Source organism: Barbus barbus (genome assembly GCF_936440315.1).
Source record: "Barbus barbus genome assembly, chromosome: 23".
Classification (NCBI taxonomy): Eukaryota; Metazoa; Chordata; class Actinopteri; order Cypriniformes; family Cyprinidae; genus Barbus; species Barbus barbus.
Genome location: NC_136751.1, coordinates 25683765 through 25700691, shown reverse-complemented (window position 1 = coordinate 25700691; position 16927 = coordinate 25683765). Strand labels below are relative to the sequence as shown.

The 16927-nt window shown below is 36.3% G+C and overlaps 1 protein-coding gene across 1 annotated transcript in view; it reads left to right on the top strand.

Annotated features, from left to right (window-relative positions):
* Positions 1-16927, top strand: part of LOC306842599 (semaphorin-3D) — a 39771-nt gene that overhangs the window by 6184 nt on the left and 16660 nt on the right. Inside the window, exons 2-6 of the mRNA XM_079373554.1 lie at positions 5575-5777; positions 13311-13471; positions 15191-15253; positions 15780-15899; positions 16034-16127. Of these exons, the coding sequence (XP_079229680.1) occupies positions 5606-5777; positions 13311-13471; positions 15191-15253; positions 15780-15899; positions 16034-16127 (610 nt within the window). The 5' untranslated portion in view covers positions 5575-5605. The remainder of the gene's footprint in view (positions 1-5574; positions 5778-13310; positions 13472-15190; positions 15254-15779; positions 15900-16033; positions 16128-16927) is intronic.

Genomic DNA, 16927 nt, shown 5'->3' with positions numbered 1-16927 from the left:
CCCCTGTTCAGGTAGTAGGAAGCAATGAACACTGTGTAGGGATCATATCAATCGGAACACAGTTCATGCACGTAGCTCTCTTCTAACGAGCTGGTTATCTGAATCAGGTGTGTTAACTAAGAGAGACATGCAAAATATGCAGAGCAGGGGAGAGGGGGGGGGGGGGAGTGGGTAGCAAGGACTGGGATTGGGAAATGCTGGCATGATGGATCGGTGACAGGAGGTCACACACTGCATGACTTTACAATAGGAAGAATCACAGACAACTCTGTCTGGTCCGCAAACTACAGCCAAACACACATGAGAAATGGTAAGGAAATAACGCAAGATCACGCTGATATTGTGGTATAAGTCCTCCCCGAACACATGATAATTAACAAAGATGACTTGTTAACAGCAACAACTGGGAAAATTTTATATACACAAATCTAAGTACTTGAAAGTGATAATTTTATAATGAGTTTATTTCTTATAGCCTATAAAACCCCTCAAAGTGATGAAAAAGGTGTGTTAACTATATATATATATATATATATATATATATATATATATATATATATATATTGTATAATTTCTTCATGTACCTGTTCTGTATATTATAATGTAAAAATGTACTGATATTGCCACATTATTTGTATACATGGCTAATTGCTTAATAAAAAATAAAAACCGCAAAAAAGTCCCCTCCGAACTTCCTGCTGCCCTGTATCTTGCGCTCTCATTGGCTGTAAGTCATCGCCAATGTCTTTTTCAGTCAGAACTCATTTCACACATGATTATGAATCGCCGACAGGTCCAGTTATTTTCTCAGATCGTGTCTTTGATAATTCACACTGCGTGATAGTCACTCGCCTGAACGAGCACCGATTTGCCTCCAAATTCAGGTATTTGTCGGCAATTTCACCTGTCGGCGAGTAAAAATCAGGGCTAAAATCGTGCAGTGTGAACTTGGCATTAGCAGAGCCACTAAAACAGGCCTCATGAAATAGGCTATAGGCTTTGGAACAATGGAACAGTGTTTTGGATACACCACACCCCTAACTGGTGTTACCCGAGTTCCTGTTTTTCATTGATACTGTTTTAAGTGTGTGAATGTTTGTTTCTAAAAATGATTGACTGACATGTTGCGTTCAGCCTTGTCTCCTTCAAAGGGCTCGGCCTTACACACCTGAACACTCTTGATAAAAACACAGAACAATGTCAAACACCTCGTCCTTATCCTTCCTTCACACGGCCTAAACCTTACATCATCTGCCCCCTCTTCACCTGTGTATGAGTAACAGTACAGTTTTTAATCCGTTCGCTCCAAAAACAGCTAATCGTCAGGAGACACTAGCTGAGCACTTTGTCTCCTCTCCATTACGGCTATGGAGGTTCCTCTCAGGATGTATTGAATTACCCATAATTCCCTAAACCTGTCACTCACAGACAGACAGACAGAGTGTCAGGTATTCCAGGCATATAACGAGGTTTTGGAATGTTGGCAGAGAGGAATTTCTTCACCGCTCTCTTTCTGCTCTCTGTCATTAGATATGCACCTGGCTCTGAGCTAAGTGCAGGTATGAAAGCTAAAACATTTTCTCCTTTAAAGATGAGAAGGGGGATTAAAAACATATGATTAAACATGGACTTGGCTCAAACAAACAGGACTAAATACAGAGTTTCACCCTTTTAAAAGTCTGTAGAACAATTGAAAGCTTTTTTTTTACTGTACTCTTTCCTCTGTCTAACAATGTGGCGATATTTGATATCTTTTTCAGTTGCCTTTACCATAACAGACAGAGTGCAACAATCCATGCATGATGATGATAACCTTCATGAGCGGCTGTGGATATATATATATATTTAAAACTGCTTTAAATCTGAATTATAGACTGTAGGAAACAGTTGTTGAGGATTAGAAATGAAATTTGAGATTCAATCATTATGACATCGTCTATGTGTCTGCTTTTGTGCTGTGTGATTGGGCGTACAAATCGAGGCCAAACGACTGTCTAAATTGTCATATGAAAACTATTCAACGAGTTCAAGTCAAGGTCTGCTTTTCCTTTCTCTGCATATGTAAGCTGTCAGTCATTCAGTAATGTCCTGAGGCAAATATAATGCATTCAGAACAAATGTGGGAAATAAGATTTTACAAATGTTTTCATAATAAGTATTGAGATGGGTTGTATACACATTACAGGGGCACATATACACATATTTTAGTGGAGTTATGACTGAAATAAATGGTGTTTTTTGTAAACAAACAACTTTTTATTTCAGTCTGTGTGAGTAAATGCATGTCATGTTTTATTTATGCACTAAAAATACTTATAGTTTTACTTTTAACAGATTTTTTCCCAAGCATTAATTTTCTTTTTACGTTACAGCCCACACAGCACATTTTCACACTGTCAACTTAAAGGTGCTCTGAGGAGTTTTCAGGTTTTACACATGAAAAAATGAACAGCAATTTCATGAAATATCATTAAAATTATTCTCAAGTGAGATACAGTATAGACTCCAAACTCCAAAGTCAGTCTTCTAGAATAAATGTCTTTGTGGGAGGTATGCCATTTTGAGATCACATGATCACAGGTGTTACTACTAGTACTGTTTTTGATAATAATAGAAATAAGAATGATAATACATTTACTTTTACACCAGTAGGTGTCAGTATAAAGTCCAAGACCACTGGGACAATTAAGCCCCAACAAACACAAACAAACGCATTTACATTTTGTGTGAGTAGCATCTGTCGCTATTTGCACTTACAGTAGTGTAAAGAAATGCTGGTTGTTGCTATTTATACTTGGTGCAAACTGTATCTACTCTCATTGTTAACAGTGTGTCTTTTTTTTTACACTTAGTATAATAGCCTTTGTGTTATTTTGAATAATTAAACTTCAGTCATTAGAGTACAATTAGAGTCATGTGAAATAATAAATGAATGCTGCCAAACTAATTTAGCCACATTTCAGTTCAATCAGACCTTATTTAAATTTTTTTTTTACTATCCCTGGCAGCAACAAAACCATATTTCCGTTTCTTATAACAATATGTTTTTAGCTTTTGAATTGGTGTGTTTTAATGAACAAAACAGTAGCTGTAGAGCTTGCAGACATGGGAGCTGAAATACTAAGATCCATGGGAGGTAAATGTAATAATGTAACTGGGCTATATAAAATATCGAAGACAAAAAAATATGGGGTCAAATGATAGGATATTATTATCTTCTCTAAAAACCAGTGTTAGTCCAACTGACACCTTGAAAATGATTCGAATTACTTGTAATGCTATGAAGAAAATTTTTGTTGTATGTTATGATTATGAAAACATAACATGGCCTTGGTGTCTGCGTGTGCTTTTGTAGAAATGAACATTATTTACACAGAGCGAGGGGTAACCCTTACACCCGACTACAACCACAGCAAAAAGATTGACCCCTGCCAAGAATAACACAAATACGTAACCCGAGCTCATAATAATGAACTTGGCTAGACCTTTTGTAAGGCTGAACAGTACAATAATGTGGTAGGTGTAGGAATCCGTCCAGGAGATGTTTACAAGAGACAATAGCTTTGATGTCAAAGAAGAGGAAAAATGTGTCTTTGTGGAGGAGGAAGAAAATATTTAAAAACTTTGGAAAGAAGTTTTGTTGTTTGATATATGAACTTACAAGTCTCAGGTATTACCCAAGAGCCCCCATGCTGATATCCTTGTGACTCTTGCTCTCTGAGATCGCTCCCTCAGCCCCTTTAAATCTGCTCTACATGTCATGAATGCAGTATGATCCATCATAATCAAAGCTATCTGTGATGCCGCCTTGTTCTTTAAATAAACAGACAAATCTGACTTATCTTTATGTTAGAGTTAGAGATATGTCTGTCTGCTGTTGATAAATGTGCAGTATTAGAGGAACATTCCTTAGTGACAATGTATATCTTTATCAGATGCCTAAAAAACTAGATGTGTTTTGGTTGCAGTAGGTCAAATTCATTAAATTAATTCAAAGCATTAAATTCAATATGGTGATTTATGTTCAACAAATAAATATGCTGTAATCTAAAAAGATTCTTGGTTAGGATGAACCTGGTGCGGGTTGTTTTGACATTCTGGGTTTGTAGTTTTAAAATGACTATACTGCCTGGTTAAAAATGACCCAAAATGGGTTGGAAATAAAAGTCACATAACACATTCAGAATAATTACAGTAACAACACAGGAAACTGAAACAAAATACAAGCAATAGTAAAAACTAAATTATTTATATTATTATTTATTATTAAAAAGTGAAGAAATTAATGACAAATCAAGTTACAACTTATACAGTTAATTGAAGTTTATTTATTTTTTAACTTTCAGTGAACATTGCTGAATAAATATTGAATACCTTGGGTTTAAGACTAAATTTAACCAGCTATTTGGCTCATTTGTTTCTTTTTCACCAACCCCAATAGTCTTTCTATGGCAAAGCATTAAGCTTTGAGTGCCATCAAGAAACACAGAGAAAGCCTGTAATAAATGCTAGAAACATTTCCAACTTTGCATAATTTGGTTTCTGCTTATAAATGATTATCAACCCAAACTGGGTCTAATTAAATAACCCAGTGTTTTTTAGAGTGTATAACCATTTATTGTACAGAACTGTCATAGTCCTCATAATATATAGAGATGTAATGCATAATAATGAGACATTACTCAGTAGGTGATTGGAAGTCTGACAGTAATTCTCTTGAAATGTATTGTCCAAGATAGTGAATTTGTTCCAAAATTAGTTGCTTTGGAAAAAGTGGTGCTTTAAAAGATAAATTTGAGATGAAACTTCTCAGGGAGGATTTTACTGTCAGCATGCCAAAGCACAGCACGCTGTCAGCACGCTCAAACCCTCGCTGAGAAGTCTTCTAATTCATTTCCTTTAAAGCAACACTGCTAATAATCTACATAATTCACTAGCTGGTTGGAAAACATAGTATAAGTCCCTCCATGCCCCCGTTTCATTCACTCTTTCACTCATTCCTTCATTCAAAATTATAGGACTGTTTTGAGAGCCCTGATCTGAAGTGTGCGAATCCTTGTTCTAAATTATTCCCTGCTGAATGAAATCTCCTAATGAAGACAGACTACTACAGTTTTCTCACTCTCTCCCACAATTTCATGGCACTCTGTTGACTAATGAAGTAGAGATTCAGACATGATTGTCGCCCCAGCCGAATACTGTTTGTTGAAGAAGTGAGAAAGGGAGACGGAGACCGAGCAGATGAAAGATGGTGTGAGAAAATAAAAGAAAGGCATTTGAAAGAAGGCTGAAAGTGGCTGCCCTCATCAAGCTGACCTTTTGTTTAGAGACAAACAGATTTAGAAAGCGAGGGAGAAAGTATGTGTGTTGGTGGACAAAAGAAAGGACTTGAATAGAGCAGCAGCTGATGCAGAGCTGCTAAAATGCATAGACATGGCTGAAAGAGACCACAGTAAAGCAGCTGAACATTTGCTTGGGATTTAACAAGACCTCAAACACACACACACACCCATCCCACAGAGTTGCCCTGCCACTCCCTTAGATGACTCCATCTAACTGTCCACTCCATCACAGGTCAGCAGCAGCAGAACTCTCCTCTCTCATCATGAAGACTGCCGAGGAACCAGACAAACAAAGACAGAGGAGCAGACATCAGTGTCTCCAGATGGGGTGGTTCTCCAGTGTCTGGTGGTCTACATCGGTGATGCTCCTCTTCTCTCTGCCGGAGGTGAACTCTATGAAGGAGAGCTTGCCAAGAATTAAACTCGGCTACAAAGGTAAAGTTTGTCCTTATGTGACTTTTAAACTTTATTTAACATTCTGTTTATTCCAAAAAGCTTTTACATTGCTCTATGTAGATGATTTCTTTATAAAATTATCTATTAAATCTTTAGTGTTTTGCTGAATTTCCATGTATTTATTTTAAACATCTGCTGGAATATTTGTCATTTTTAAAGGATACATTTTGAAGTACATGTAGGAGTGTGATGAGAGGTTTACAACTCACTTGTATGAGGTCAATATTTAGACTGTGCATGTGACTGATTGAGTGTACATAAGGGATGTGCTGGATATCACAGTAGCAGTATGCACATTTTGTATATTATTTTTACTGGAAGCACACATATATATACACACTTCACAATCTACATGATATATGTCGTAGACATCAATTGTTTTTATATGTAGCTGATTTTAATTGCTATAGACCAAATGATTTCTAAAAGAAAAACTATTATCTTTGCAAAAATATTATATTTGGTTTTATTTATTTATTTTGGTCCTTACACTGTAGATATTCCTTCTATACACATATGGTCTTATTTCATAATGGTGCTCAGACAAACCATTTAGCAACGACCTAGCAGCCACTCAGAATACCACAGCAAACATATTGCAATGCCTTGGCAATAACATATAACCATAGGAAAAAGAGATTAGATTAATTTGATTAATCTTTGCCAGTTTAAATGCTTTGCCAGTTAATTTAAACCATTCAAGTGCAATTAGTCGTGAAAGAGAACTCGATATCGTTTTTTACGCCTTATTGCACTTAATTGATCACAAAACTGTCAAAATGACCGTTGTGATTATTCATGTAAACACAGTAGGTTATGTCTTAAGGGAATGTAAAGAGTTGGATATGTTTCATAAAATAAGGTCTGCGCATTAGCTTTTAAAGTGACAGCGTCCTAATATTCCTGCTGCTTTTGGTGCCATTAATGTTAATCAAACAACAAAAGATGGTAACACTTTATTTTACGGTATCCTTGTTAAACGTTAAATGTAATTACTATTATAATAACAACAATAAATTATTCTTAATTACATGCAAGTAACCCTAAGCCAAACCCTAATCCTAATCCTAACCATATAGTAAGTACATATAGTTAATTAATATTACTCATTCTTTAAATGTATACAAGGACACCTTAAAATAAAGTGTAGTCTAAAAGATAAAGAGAAGTTTACTCACTTCTCTTGACTGGATAACTTTAGTAGCTTTAATAAGAATCAGTGTATATTTAAATCATATAATGAACACTTTTATTACACACTTTTATTTTACATTAATTCTATTTCTGTAGCATTTCCTCTGCCCAATGAAAAATGTCCAGCATTTCATTTGTGTTTGTTCTTTTATATTTATTTGTTCTATTGCTCAAAATTACTGTCTTTTTCTTATTTTATTAGTTCCTGCTTAATTGTCTTTAATAAGAACTGTTTGAGAACTTTTTCGCTTATGTCAGTTAGACTACTAGGTTTATCAGTTTTTGCTGTGACATTAAAATTTGTGTCAGGAATTTCAATGATATCTTACATTTTTATATCATAACTTCATTTCAAGCTAAAGTAACTTTAAAATTACTCATATCATAATGTAAGATTTGGGTCACCAACCCTACCTCTCGCATGTAAAAATCTAGTTATATGCATTGCATGTACACCTGCATTTGTTTGTTTATGAGCATAGTGCAGTATATTTTGCTGTGTCAGATGTTCTAGAACAAAATGACCATTTCATAATGAGAGGTTAAATAAGGACTTGACGACTAAGGTCTGGGATTTTACTGTAACTGTCTGCATCTCTTGTGGTATTTGCTAACCACTGTTTCATGCTGTGAGCGCCCTCCCTCCCTTGGCTCCCTCTACCTGTGGTTGTGTTTGATCGCTCGACTGCAGCTGTGGCTTCAAAGGTTTGATAAGTCAATAAGGCGTTAACTCTCTGATCTCAACAGCGATCCCACGAGTACAGCACATTTAAGCTTATCACTGGAGTTATGCTGACAACACCATAGCAGTGCCACATTCTCAAACACACACACACACACACACACACACACACACACACACACACACACACACACACACACACACACACACACACACACTCACACACACATACATACTTATGCTGTGTGTATTATGGGTGGGATTTCTGGGCAAGATAAACGCATGATGCTATAAAGTAAGTGAGGCGTAAAAGAAACAACTGTTAAAAGTAACAACACGTCCTTACTCATTTAAGTGCACTGACACATGGATTGTTAGAAGTCATGCATTCTTTGTCCACAGTTGTAGACGCATGATAAATCTGCACTGGGCTTTACAACATCAGTGGCAACTTTGATTAGATACCATGTTGTTCTAGAACACGTTTTTGATAGTGCTGACAAGTGATAAAAAATCCTTTAGACATTAATGTTTTTTCCAACCAACAAGAACAGATAAAAGTCCTTTTCTCTGCTTGTTTCTTTTCTTTCTCTCTTTTTCATTCTCTTCTGAGTTCAGTCCCTGCTTCGATTTGAGGAGTTAACTGAATGCAGTGTTTGGTTTATGCCACTGAGGGAAATAAAAGTTATAGCTCCTTAAAGACTGACCCACAGCATGCCAGCACTACTGAAACAGACCTTCATCTGTATGAGGAAACTCACGCCAATAAAAATATGAGTGACTGTGCAGGGGCGTCTGTTTATTTTCAGTTTCTTTAGCATAAAAATCCTACATGCTGTGTGTCAGTTTGCCATAGCTGAGTTGTCGAGAATGACGTGAATGAGAGGAGAGAACAGACAGCTGACTTGTGCTAGAAATTATGATTTGTGCATGCAATGAGCATGCAGTAACTGAGCTCTTGAAGAGATTTTTTTGAAGTATCTACATTTGAAATTTGAATGTTGAGAATGAATTTTTGAGAGACCGATAATAAACCTTTATTTTTATATAGATATTAAAGTGCAAATAAACATTGTTTCACTGCAAAATAAATAAATACATTTAAAATGAAATAATCTCTCTCTCTCTCTCTTTCTCTCTCTTTTGTAACCATAAATCAAAAATTGTAAAAATTTTTGTGAGACATTATGCATGTTAATCTATGTAACAGTATAACAGTAAACATCCTTTAAACTAAATAAACTTATTGGGAAGCCCAACTATGCAAGAAAAATAAATCACTAAATAAATAAAAGTGTTTACTTTAGTTTATTTGTCTTAACGCATTGCCATAGTTTTTTCTGTTTTAAAGCATAGCCTAAAATCGAACAAATATTAGTATGAAAAAAATAATATATATATATATATATACTTTACTTTACTTTTACTTTTGTCATTTAGCAGACGCTTTTGTCCAAAGCGACTTACAAATAAGAAAAAGTAACTAAAACTAAAAAGTTACAACTCTATAAATACTATCTACCCACATATTTAAGAAAATAAAGAAATTAAATAAAATTAACACATGCATATAACAACAACATTTCAATAATAAACATATCAATGAAAAAAATAAATAAAAAGCTACTACTATCCCTTGCCGGTGTCCCTGCCCGGTGGAGTCGCACGGTAGAGTCGATGGTCTTTACACTCTTTGGTCTAGTTCACACTAAGAGGGCTTCACACGACGACTGCCGCGACCGCTGCCGCGGTATAATAACCTTCATTATACCAATCTAACAAATGATCATTTCAATTCAGCTGGACCCACTTTCCTGTTTATCAACTACAAATGGCCAAGCAAGTGCACACACTGACAAGATACACGATACAGTACGAGACCAAACGCGATTTCAGCAACTCTCATCCTAGTAAACAAAATAAGCGTTTCCTAGCAACGGCAAATGCGCTAAACACTGAGTCAAGTAAATACACTTACGAGCTGATTTTAAACTTCCGCTGATAGACTGCTTCTCTTAAAGACCACTTCATTACACTGCCTTCTGCTGGCGCTTGAACCCACTTTCCTGTTTATCAACTACAAATGGCCAAGCAAGTGCACACACTGACAAGATACACGATACAGTACGAGACCAAACGCGATTTCAGCAACTCTATATATACTATATATATATATATAATATATTTATTTATTTAAATTTATTTATTTATTTATTTTTTTTGACTAGTCGTTTAAAACCATCTATAATATCCTATAGATTTATGTATAATATATTTGTTCCCGCTGGGCTTTTTTTTTTTTTACAAGTTTTTCTAATCCATTAACCTACACTGAGCGGGTCATTTTGATCTTAAAACTTGCTGTACTGCTCCATGTTTGGTCCTGTTTGGAGAGGATGCAGAAGTACAGTCTTTCATAATCCATCATCTGAGCAGATGCTCTCATAAAAACAACGGCACCATTTCTGTATCACTGTACTCCTTTAAAACAGAGTGTGTCATTATCCAGAAGTATGCAGGACTGCGTGCACACCTCAAGGCCAATCGGCAGTAAGTTCCTCTTGTTTTTCTCTTAAAGGAAGGCTAAATGGGGAACATCTGATCTGGGTTATAGTACATCTCATAATGTTCTCTGGAGTCAACTAAACAATATTCTTTCTGTCGTTAACATCACTCCTAGCTGACAATGTCCAGTGAAACGCATCAAAATATTATCTTCAGGTTGTGTAAATATTTCTATTAAAGACAAGTCTCCCTCGGCACTGGGGTCTTGAGTGAGAGTAATTGATTGTTTTATGAGTGGTATATTTTCATGTGTTTGACATAAAGTGTACATGCATGATGTTATAGACATGCATGGCAGAGTCATGAACGTGAAACATGCAAACACAAAGCCTTGTTTTGCAATAGGAAAACAGCAATTTCAGAACTCACAGTATAGTTTACAATGAATTTATAACTATATGGCTCCCAGTTGGCTGTGGCTCTCTAAACAGATGTAAAACAAGCAGGTCATAAATATGGACATGCGTCTTCCTAATGTACTGTACACAGAGTTATACTATTTTCCACTAGTTTGGCTCTCTTCCCAAACCACAGGCAGGATATTGATTACACCTAAGAGTGTAATCCTTTACCGTCTGAGAAATCTTAAAAGAAGTCTTGCTCTGTGACATTAGAGCTCTGTTTTTGGCGAATAGCTGGGGGTACCTTCATTTGTCAACCCCTCAAATTGTGCATTACTTCATAGGTTTGTATTTCACTCATCGACCTTTATGCTTTGCCATTGCCTGAAGATAAATGATGTACCTGTAGGGCTGAAATAGGTTGCAGTGTGAAGGTTGAACTGTATAGCACAATGTAAAGATTGAACTGAATGGACAATGCTTTCTTTATGTTTCCACAGGGAGTCTGCATTTCTTATAAGAATAATTATTAAGCCACTACAAGCAGCAAACTGCAGAAGCGTAGCATTACACTACAAGCTTAGAAAATTGGACTTATAAGAAGTTCTTGTTAGAGTCTGTTCGCTCTGTGGCCATTTTGGCCCGTCTAGACATGGAAGTATAGCTTCTTTGTACCTGAATGGGATTAGTCTGAAATTTCCAAAACTGTTTGCCAAGCTTGTATTTCAAAATATTTCAAATCACAAAGAGTATAACAAGGATATGTCAATTTTGTATCAGTTTGTTTATTTAAATTTTAGCTAACATTCTTGCATGTTCCAGGGCAGATGAATGAAAATTGTTAATTTTAAAATCTGCATAACATTCTTTCTTCTGTGGAGATCAAAAAAAGTTATTCATACCAGAATGTGTAAGATTCCCTTGTTCATTCAATAAAAGTGAATGGTGACCACAGCTGTAAGAAAAATATTGGTGAATAATGACTTAAATATGTGTATTTGAGTTGTCTGGACCACTTTTATAACTTTTTTTGCCCTTTTTTTGGAGCTTTACAAACCTTGCTTCCATCCCCTTCTGTTGAATGGAAACAAGCAGCTCAAACTTTCTGCTAAATGTCTCCTTTCATATAAAAGAAATCATATACTGTAGGTTTTAACTTTATCCCTTTAAAGGCAAAAGATCCATTTTCTCCTCATTATATTGTCTCTGATATTACTTATGAAAGAACTTTTAATCTTTGTAATGGGTTTGTCAATGCACTTCTTAAAAATCCTCAAAAAACATTGTCTAGCTGTTATTTACAGACTACTACTCTTAGGGGATGTGAGAGTTGATTCCCTGAGGGGTCCGGATAAAGCTCCAGAATTCCAGATAAATCTCTGTAGACTTCATTGCTAAGCAGGGATCTTTCAGCAGGGCTCTGACCTTAAGCTGTTTGCAGAGTAGATTAGTGTCAGCTAGTCAGGCATTAGCATGAATGGGCTTTTATTTTGGAGAGGATTTTTTGTCTTATAAATATTGATCAGAAATGACCTTGCCCTCGACCTGAGAGAATAAATAGTTAAATCCTAGGATTTATTCAGCTTCTTGACGCTCTAGACTCATAACCCTGACGCTCCTTGACCCACCCCTCACATGGCTGTTTAAACGATGTATGTACATGGCAGACATGCAGGGAGGTAGCTGAAAACTGAGAGATGGAAAGAATGAATGTGAAATGGTGTGTATATGTGAAATTCAGAATTCAAAACAGAAAAAAAAGAGGATTGAACATTAACAAATCTTACACACTGCACACTGCCAGATTTTCTTGCTTTGAGGCTGCTGGCTGCTTTGTGTGCAAGGATAGGGTGGAGAAATGTTAGGACTCTGTCCAAGTCTACTAAAATTGCGTGCTTTAGTCAAATGCCATTACACGTTTCAAAAATATCCTAAGAATTATGTATCTAGAGAGTTCAGCCTGTACATACCAAAGAGAGTATGAACAAGGCTTAGCAACATCACCTTTGCAGATTTTCCACTTCTCTTATGTTGGTGTTGATAGCTTGTAACTTTTAAACTTATTTGTGTTATCATGACAACTTTTGGCTTACGTTCATTGTGTGCAAACGCCAGTCTGAACTCAGGTGTCTAAGCTGTTAACTGGCACTCTTCAGCGAGAATAACAGAATGTGCCATTGCTCCCTCAGAGAGCAGAAGAAGTGAAATATGAAACCTACAGCAAATGAACCATCGAGCTAATCTGCCGCTGTGTCGACGTGTGAGAACTGATAGGTGGAGCGATTAGATCCAGCTGAATTCTCAGACAGCTCAGAGGCTTTTGGTTCATGTTCGGCAGGTGAAGTAAGGGCTAGAGGAGGGAGGTTTAGTAGACGGGCTGATTTTAAAGAGGATGAAACCTTATCAGTATAAAATCAGAACACATAGATGACAGATAGCCTGAGGATATGGTTACTGTAGATAATATGGAATATAGAAGTAACGAAGCCTCTCGTTATTTTAGAAGAGTGAGAGATTCAGGAGAGTGGGCAATAGCATGATATGATAAAATTTTTGATTTATTGCTACACTGCAATGCTTAAACAAATGCACGTTCGTGGACATACTCCTTCACACATAAAGCTCTTGCACAAGTCTCTATTCTGATACACAGGTTATTTAGTATGTTTGTGCATATAGTACATGCTATGTGTTTATATGTATGTATACACCCTCATTTGACTTCTTCAGAGCTGATCCATTCTCGAAGCGTGGTGCCTTTTGTGGGTTCCAGCGAGGGCCAGCGCTTTCAGAGAGTCCTATTGGATGAAGAGAGAAGCCGATTACTGGTGGGAGCCAAAGACCACATCTACCTACTGGACCCAGACGACATAAATAAACACCCCAAAAAGGTAAATACACACACCTTAAAAGGCTCACACCTGCAGACATGCAGAATCAGGTCTCCGTGAAAAGGAACATAAAGACTTTACACTATGTGTGGTCTGGGGCAAAACATAACACATTTTTTTCCATAGAATAATTTAGTAGAGCATTCACTCGCTTTCAGACTGGTTGACAGATTTCTTTCATTTGAAAAAAAAAAAAAACAGTTTTCAACAGATGTGAGAATTGTAATGAATATTGTTTCTTGATTGACCATATTGTTTCTCTAAACGGTTTAGAACAGTGTTTTGTTTATTTATTTATTTTTAATCAGGTTTCTCTTGTAATTCTTGTAATTCTATTAAACCCTCTTTTCTCATTTAATGAATATAACTATATCAAATGCAAGTTTTGAGTGAAACATTGTGTGTAAACTAGATCCTGTATATTTTTTGAAGAAAAATGGTGTTTGCCAGTGCAAACGTTACTGTTATGATCAGTGCGGTACTATTTATTGCCAGAGTGTTGTTCGTAGGTGGTTGCCTTACTGGTCCAAGAGCCTATCCCCAAGTCAGAACCATTTAATAAATTCAATGTTTTTATGTATTTGTCTGTCTTTTGTCAAACAGGTGCATGTTTTATTGTGACAAAACTATTTTCCTTTTTTTGTTATAAAACTGTTGACTTGTCGACTGGTAATACTCCTGTGCTTGGACAACATAATCTGGTTTAAACTAAGAACAAATCAAAACTGTTTACACCTTTTTAATCTCACAAAATGCCTGGTAGCATGGGGTGAGAGTCTCTGGGTATGTTTAACTTATGGATACATTCATGGTAGTAGTGTGTTTATGTGTCTCTGCGTGTCTCTGCCTCAGGAGTTCCTTTAGTTCACTTTGTACTTTCACTTTAAGAGGTTCTCACAGTTATTTCGCTGTCACATCTAGATATTCCCACAGCATCACCCTACAGTGCTCCTGAGATGGCCATGCCAAAACATTTTTTGTCTTTCTCACATACAATTAAAAACACCCATACAGCAAAAATATATATTTTCAGATGCATTTAAAAACATACCAAAAATGGCAAAAACAGTAGGTGGAGGTAGAGATTGAAATGCAAAAAAAAAAGGCCTTTCTGATGTGTTGACGTGAGTGTGTGTGTGTGTGTGTGTGTTTATGTAATGTGTTTGTCTGTTCATGCACTTGCTCTCATTTGTATAGTGGAGTGTGCGTATTGAGCCCATTTTCAGTTTGCGGTAGGCACGCCAATCTTCAAAGCACCATCATATAAAGTCGTCTCACGAGCATGTGTAATCATGGATGGATTGCTTATTACATGTAGAGACGGCTCTGGCAGGTCAAGGTTGAAGGTCAGGCCTGTGTGTGCTAAGCGCTTAAGCCTTTTATAACATGTATGTAGAGACAGGGCCAGCAGCCCCTTCATCACTCTTTATCTGTACGTCATCCTCCCTCTCGTGAGCTTAACCCAGAATGTTTGTACAGTATTTCAAGTGTACATCTTTTTATCTGTTAAATACACAATGGATTAAACTCTGTTTAAAATCCTACTTTGAGTCCCAGCTTAATCTCAAGTTTTTGTACAGTTTACACTTCATGGTTGAATTACCTTTCCATGAGAGACGATTGTAAACACTTATGCTGACTATGTAAATTACAAAGTATTGGTTTGTATTTTTACCTGAATTTAATTGCTTTTTGTGTGTATGTGTTTCTCACTTCCAGCTGAGCTGGCCAGCTCCAAGAGACAGGGTGGATATGTGTATACTAGCTGGTAAAAACCCTCTCGTAAGTATCAGTCAAGATATATGTCTGTTGAATGAACATTTCAATACACAGCCCGACCTCTCTAACTCAAACCTGTCTTGTAAAAGAGAACTGTTTGAACTATTTGCTTCAGACCTCCACTGCATTTCACTGCATGTATCATTATTTCCACAAAAATAAAGCTGCACAATTGTTTTTAACATTGATAATAAGAAATGTTTTCTTACAAACCTTTAAACAGTAGTGTATATTATATCACTTCATCCCAAAGTGATTTTTAGTGAATGTATTAAGTCAGTCCCCTCAACCATGGTATTTTTATACAGAATGTTGATTATTTTGTCATCTGAAATGTTGCAAAATTCTTTTTGTGAAACACTTAAGAAGAATGCTGATGATATCTTTCATGATAAAGACACTTTGTTAGATATTCTTCTATCTAATGAAATGACATTGATAAATGTGACTAAATGTTTTATAAATATCCAAATAGTTTTTAAGGCCACTTTACATGCTCACATTCTCTCTCTTTCTCTCTCTACCTCAGACCGAATGTGCTAATTTCATTCGAGTTTTACACAGCTATAACCGGACTCATGTCTACGCCTGTGGTACTGGAGCGTTCCACCCCACTTGTGCTTTCTTAGAGGTCAAAGGTCACAAAGAGGCAAGGAATTAAATTATTGACGGTTTCCACACAGATTATATTGAGTTTTTAATTCACTGGTATTCTTGAAAATGTGTTTAGTCATTTCTCCTGTATGGTAAATAGTAATGGTGAGTGTTTTGTGTAATCATTAGGACAGCTGGCTGCACCTACACAGCAACACTGTGGAATCTGGCCGAATGAAATGTCCTTTTGATCCACACCAGCCCTTTGCTTCAGTACTCACAGGTGAACCTGAATCTAACAGATCTTCCTTCTCTAAACACAAACCTGATGTAAAGAGCATTTTACTATTTGCACGTGATCGGCTTTCTTCCACGAAAACCTGGTTTCTCTGTACCGTCTGTTAGACTTTTATTTTTGGCTTCAAGTTAAACCGTTAAACCATTATGTTTCCAATGAAGGGCTGAAGAGAAATGTCACACCCTGTCAAGAGAACCAGCTGTAAACTTTACTTTTTTTTTTCTTGCGTTCAATTTCTGTGGGTTGTATTGAAGTCTGAATTTTTCCAGCTGAACAAAGTTTGATTAATTATAGCCATTAGTCATCAGATCCAGATCAGATATTTCCTTCCTACCAGAAATTGGATTGCTATAATGTAATCTTCATAAAAAGACCTGAACTAGAAAAGTAAAAAAAAAATAGTTTACTCAAAATGGAAAATTGTCATCATTTACTCACCCTCATATCATTCCAAGATTGACTTGCAAAAAACACAAAAGGAGTTTTGAAGAAATTTAATGCAATGAAAACATTTTGTGACAAGCTCCAAAAAAAGCCCAAAAATCCAGCCTTGTGTGCGAAATGGACTAGAATTTAAGTAAAAAATTTAAGTTAAAATCCAAAGACAGTATTGCAAATGAGATTTTTTACTTTTGGTTGAACTCCTCCTTCAACAGTGTGGTTGAGTGTGTTTGTTTATTTACACGGACAACCATAATCAACAGGGAACAACTCTGGGAGAACACAGAGCACGTTCTCCTCGATGCCATCGAGATTTGCTCCAAACCACATGCATAGAGAGAAGG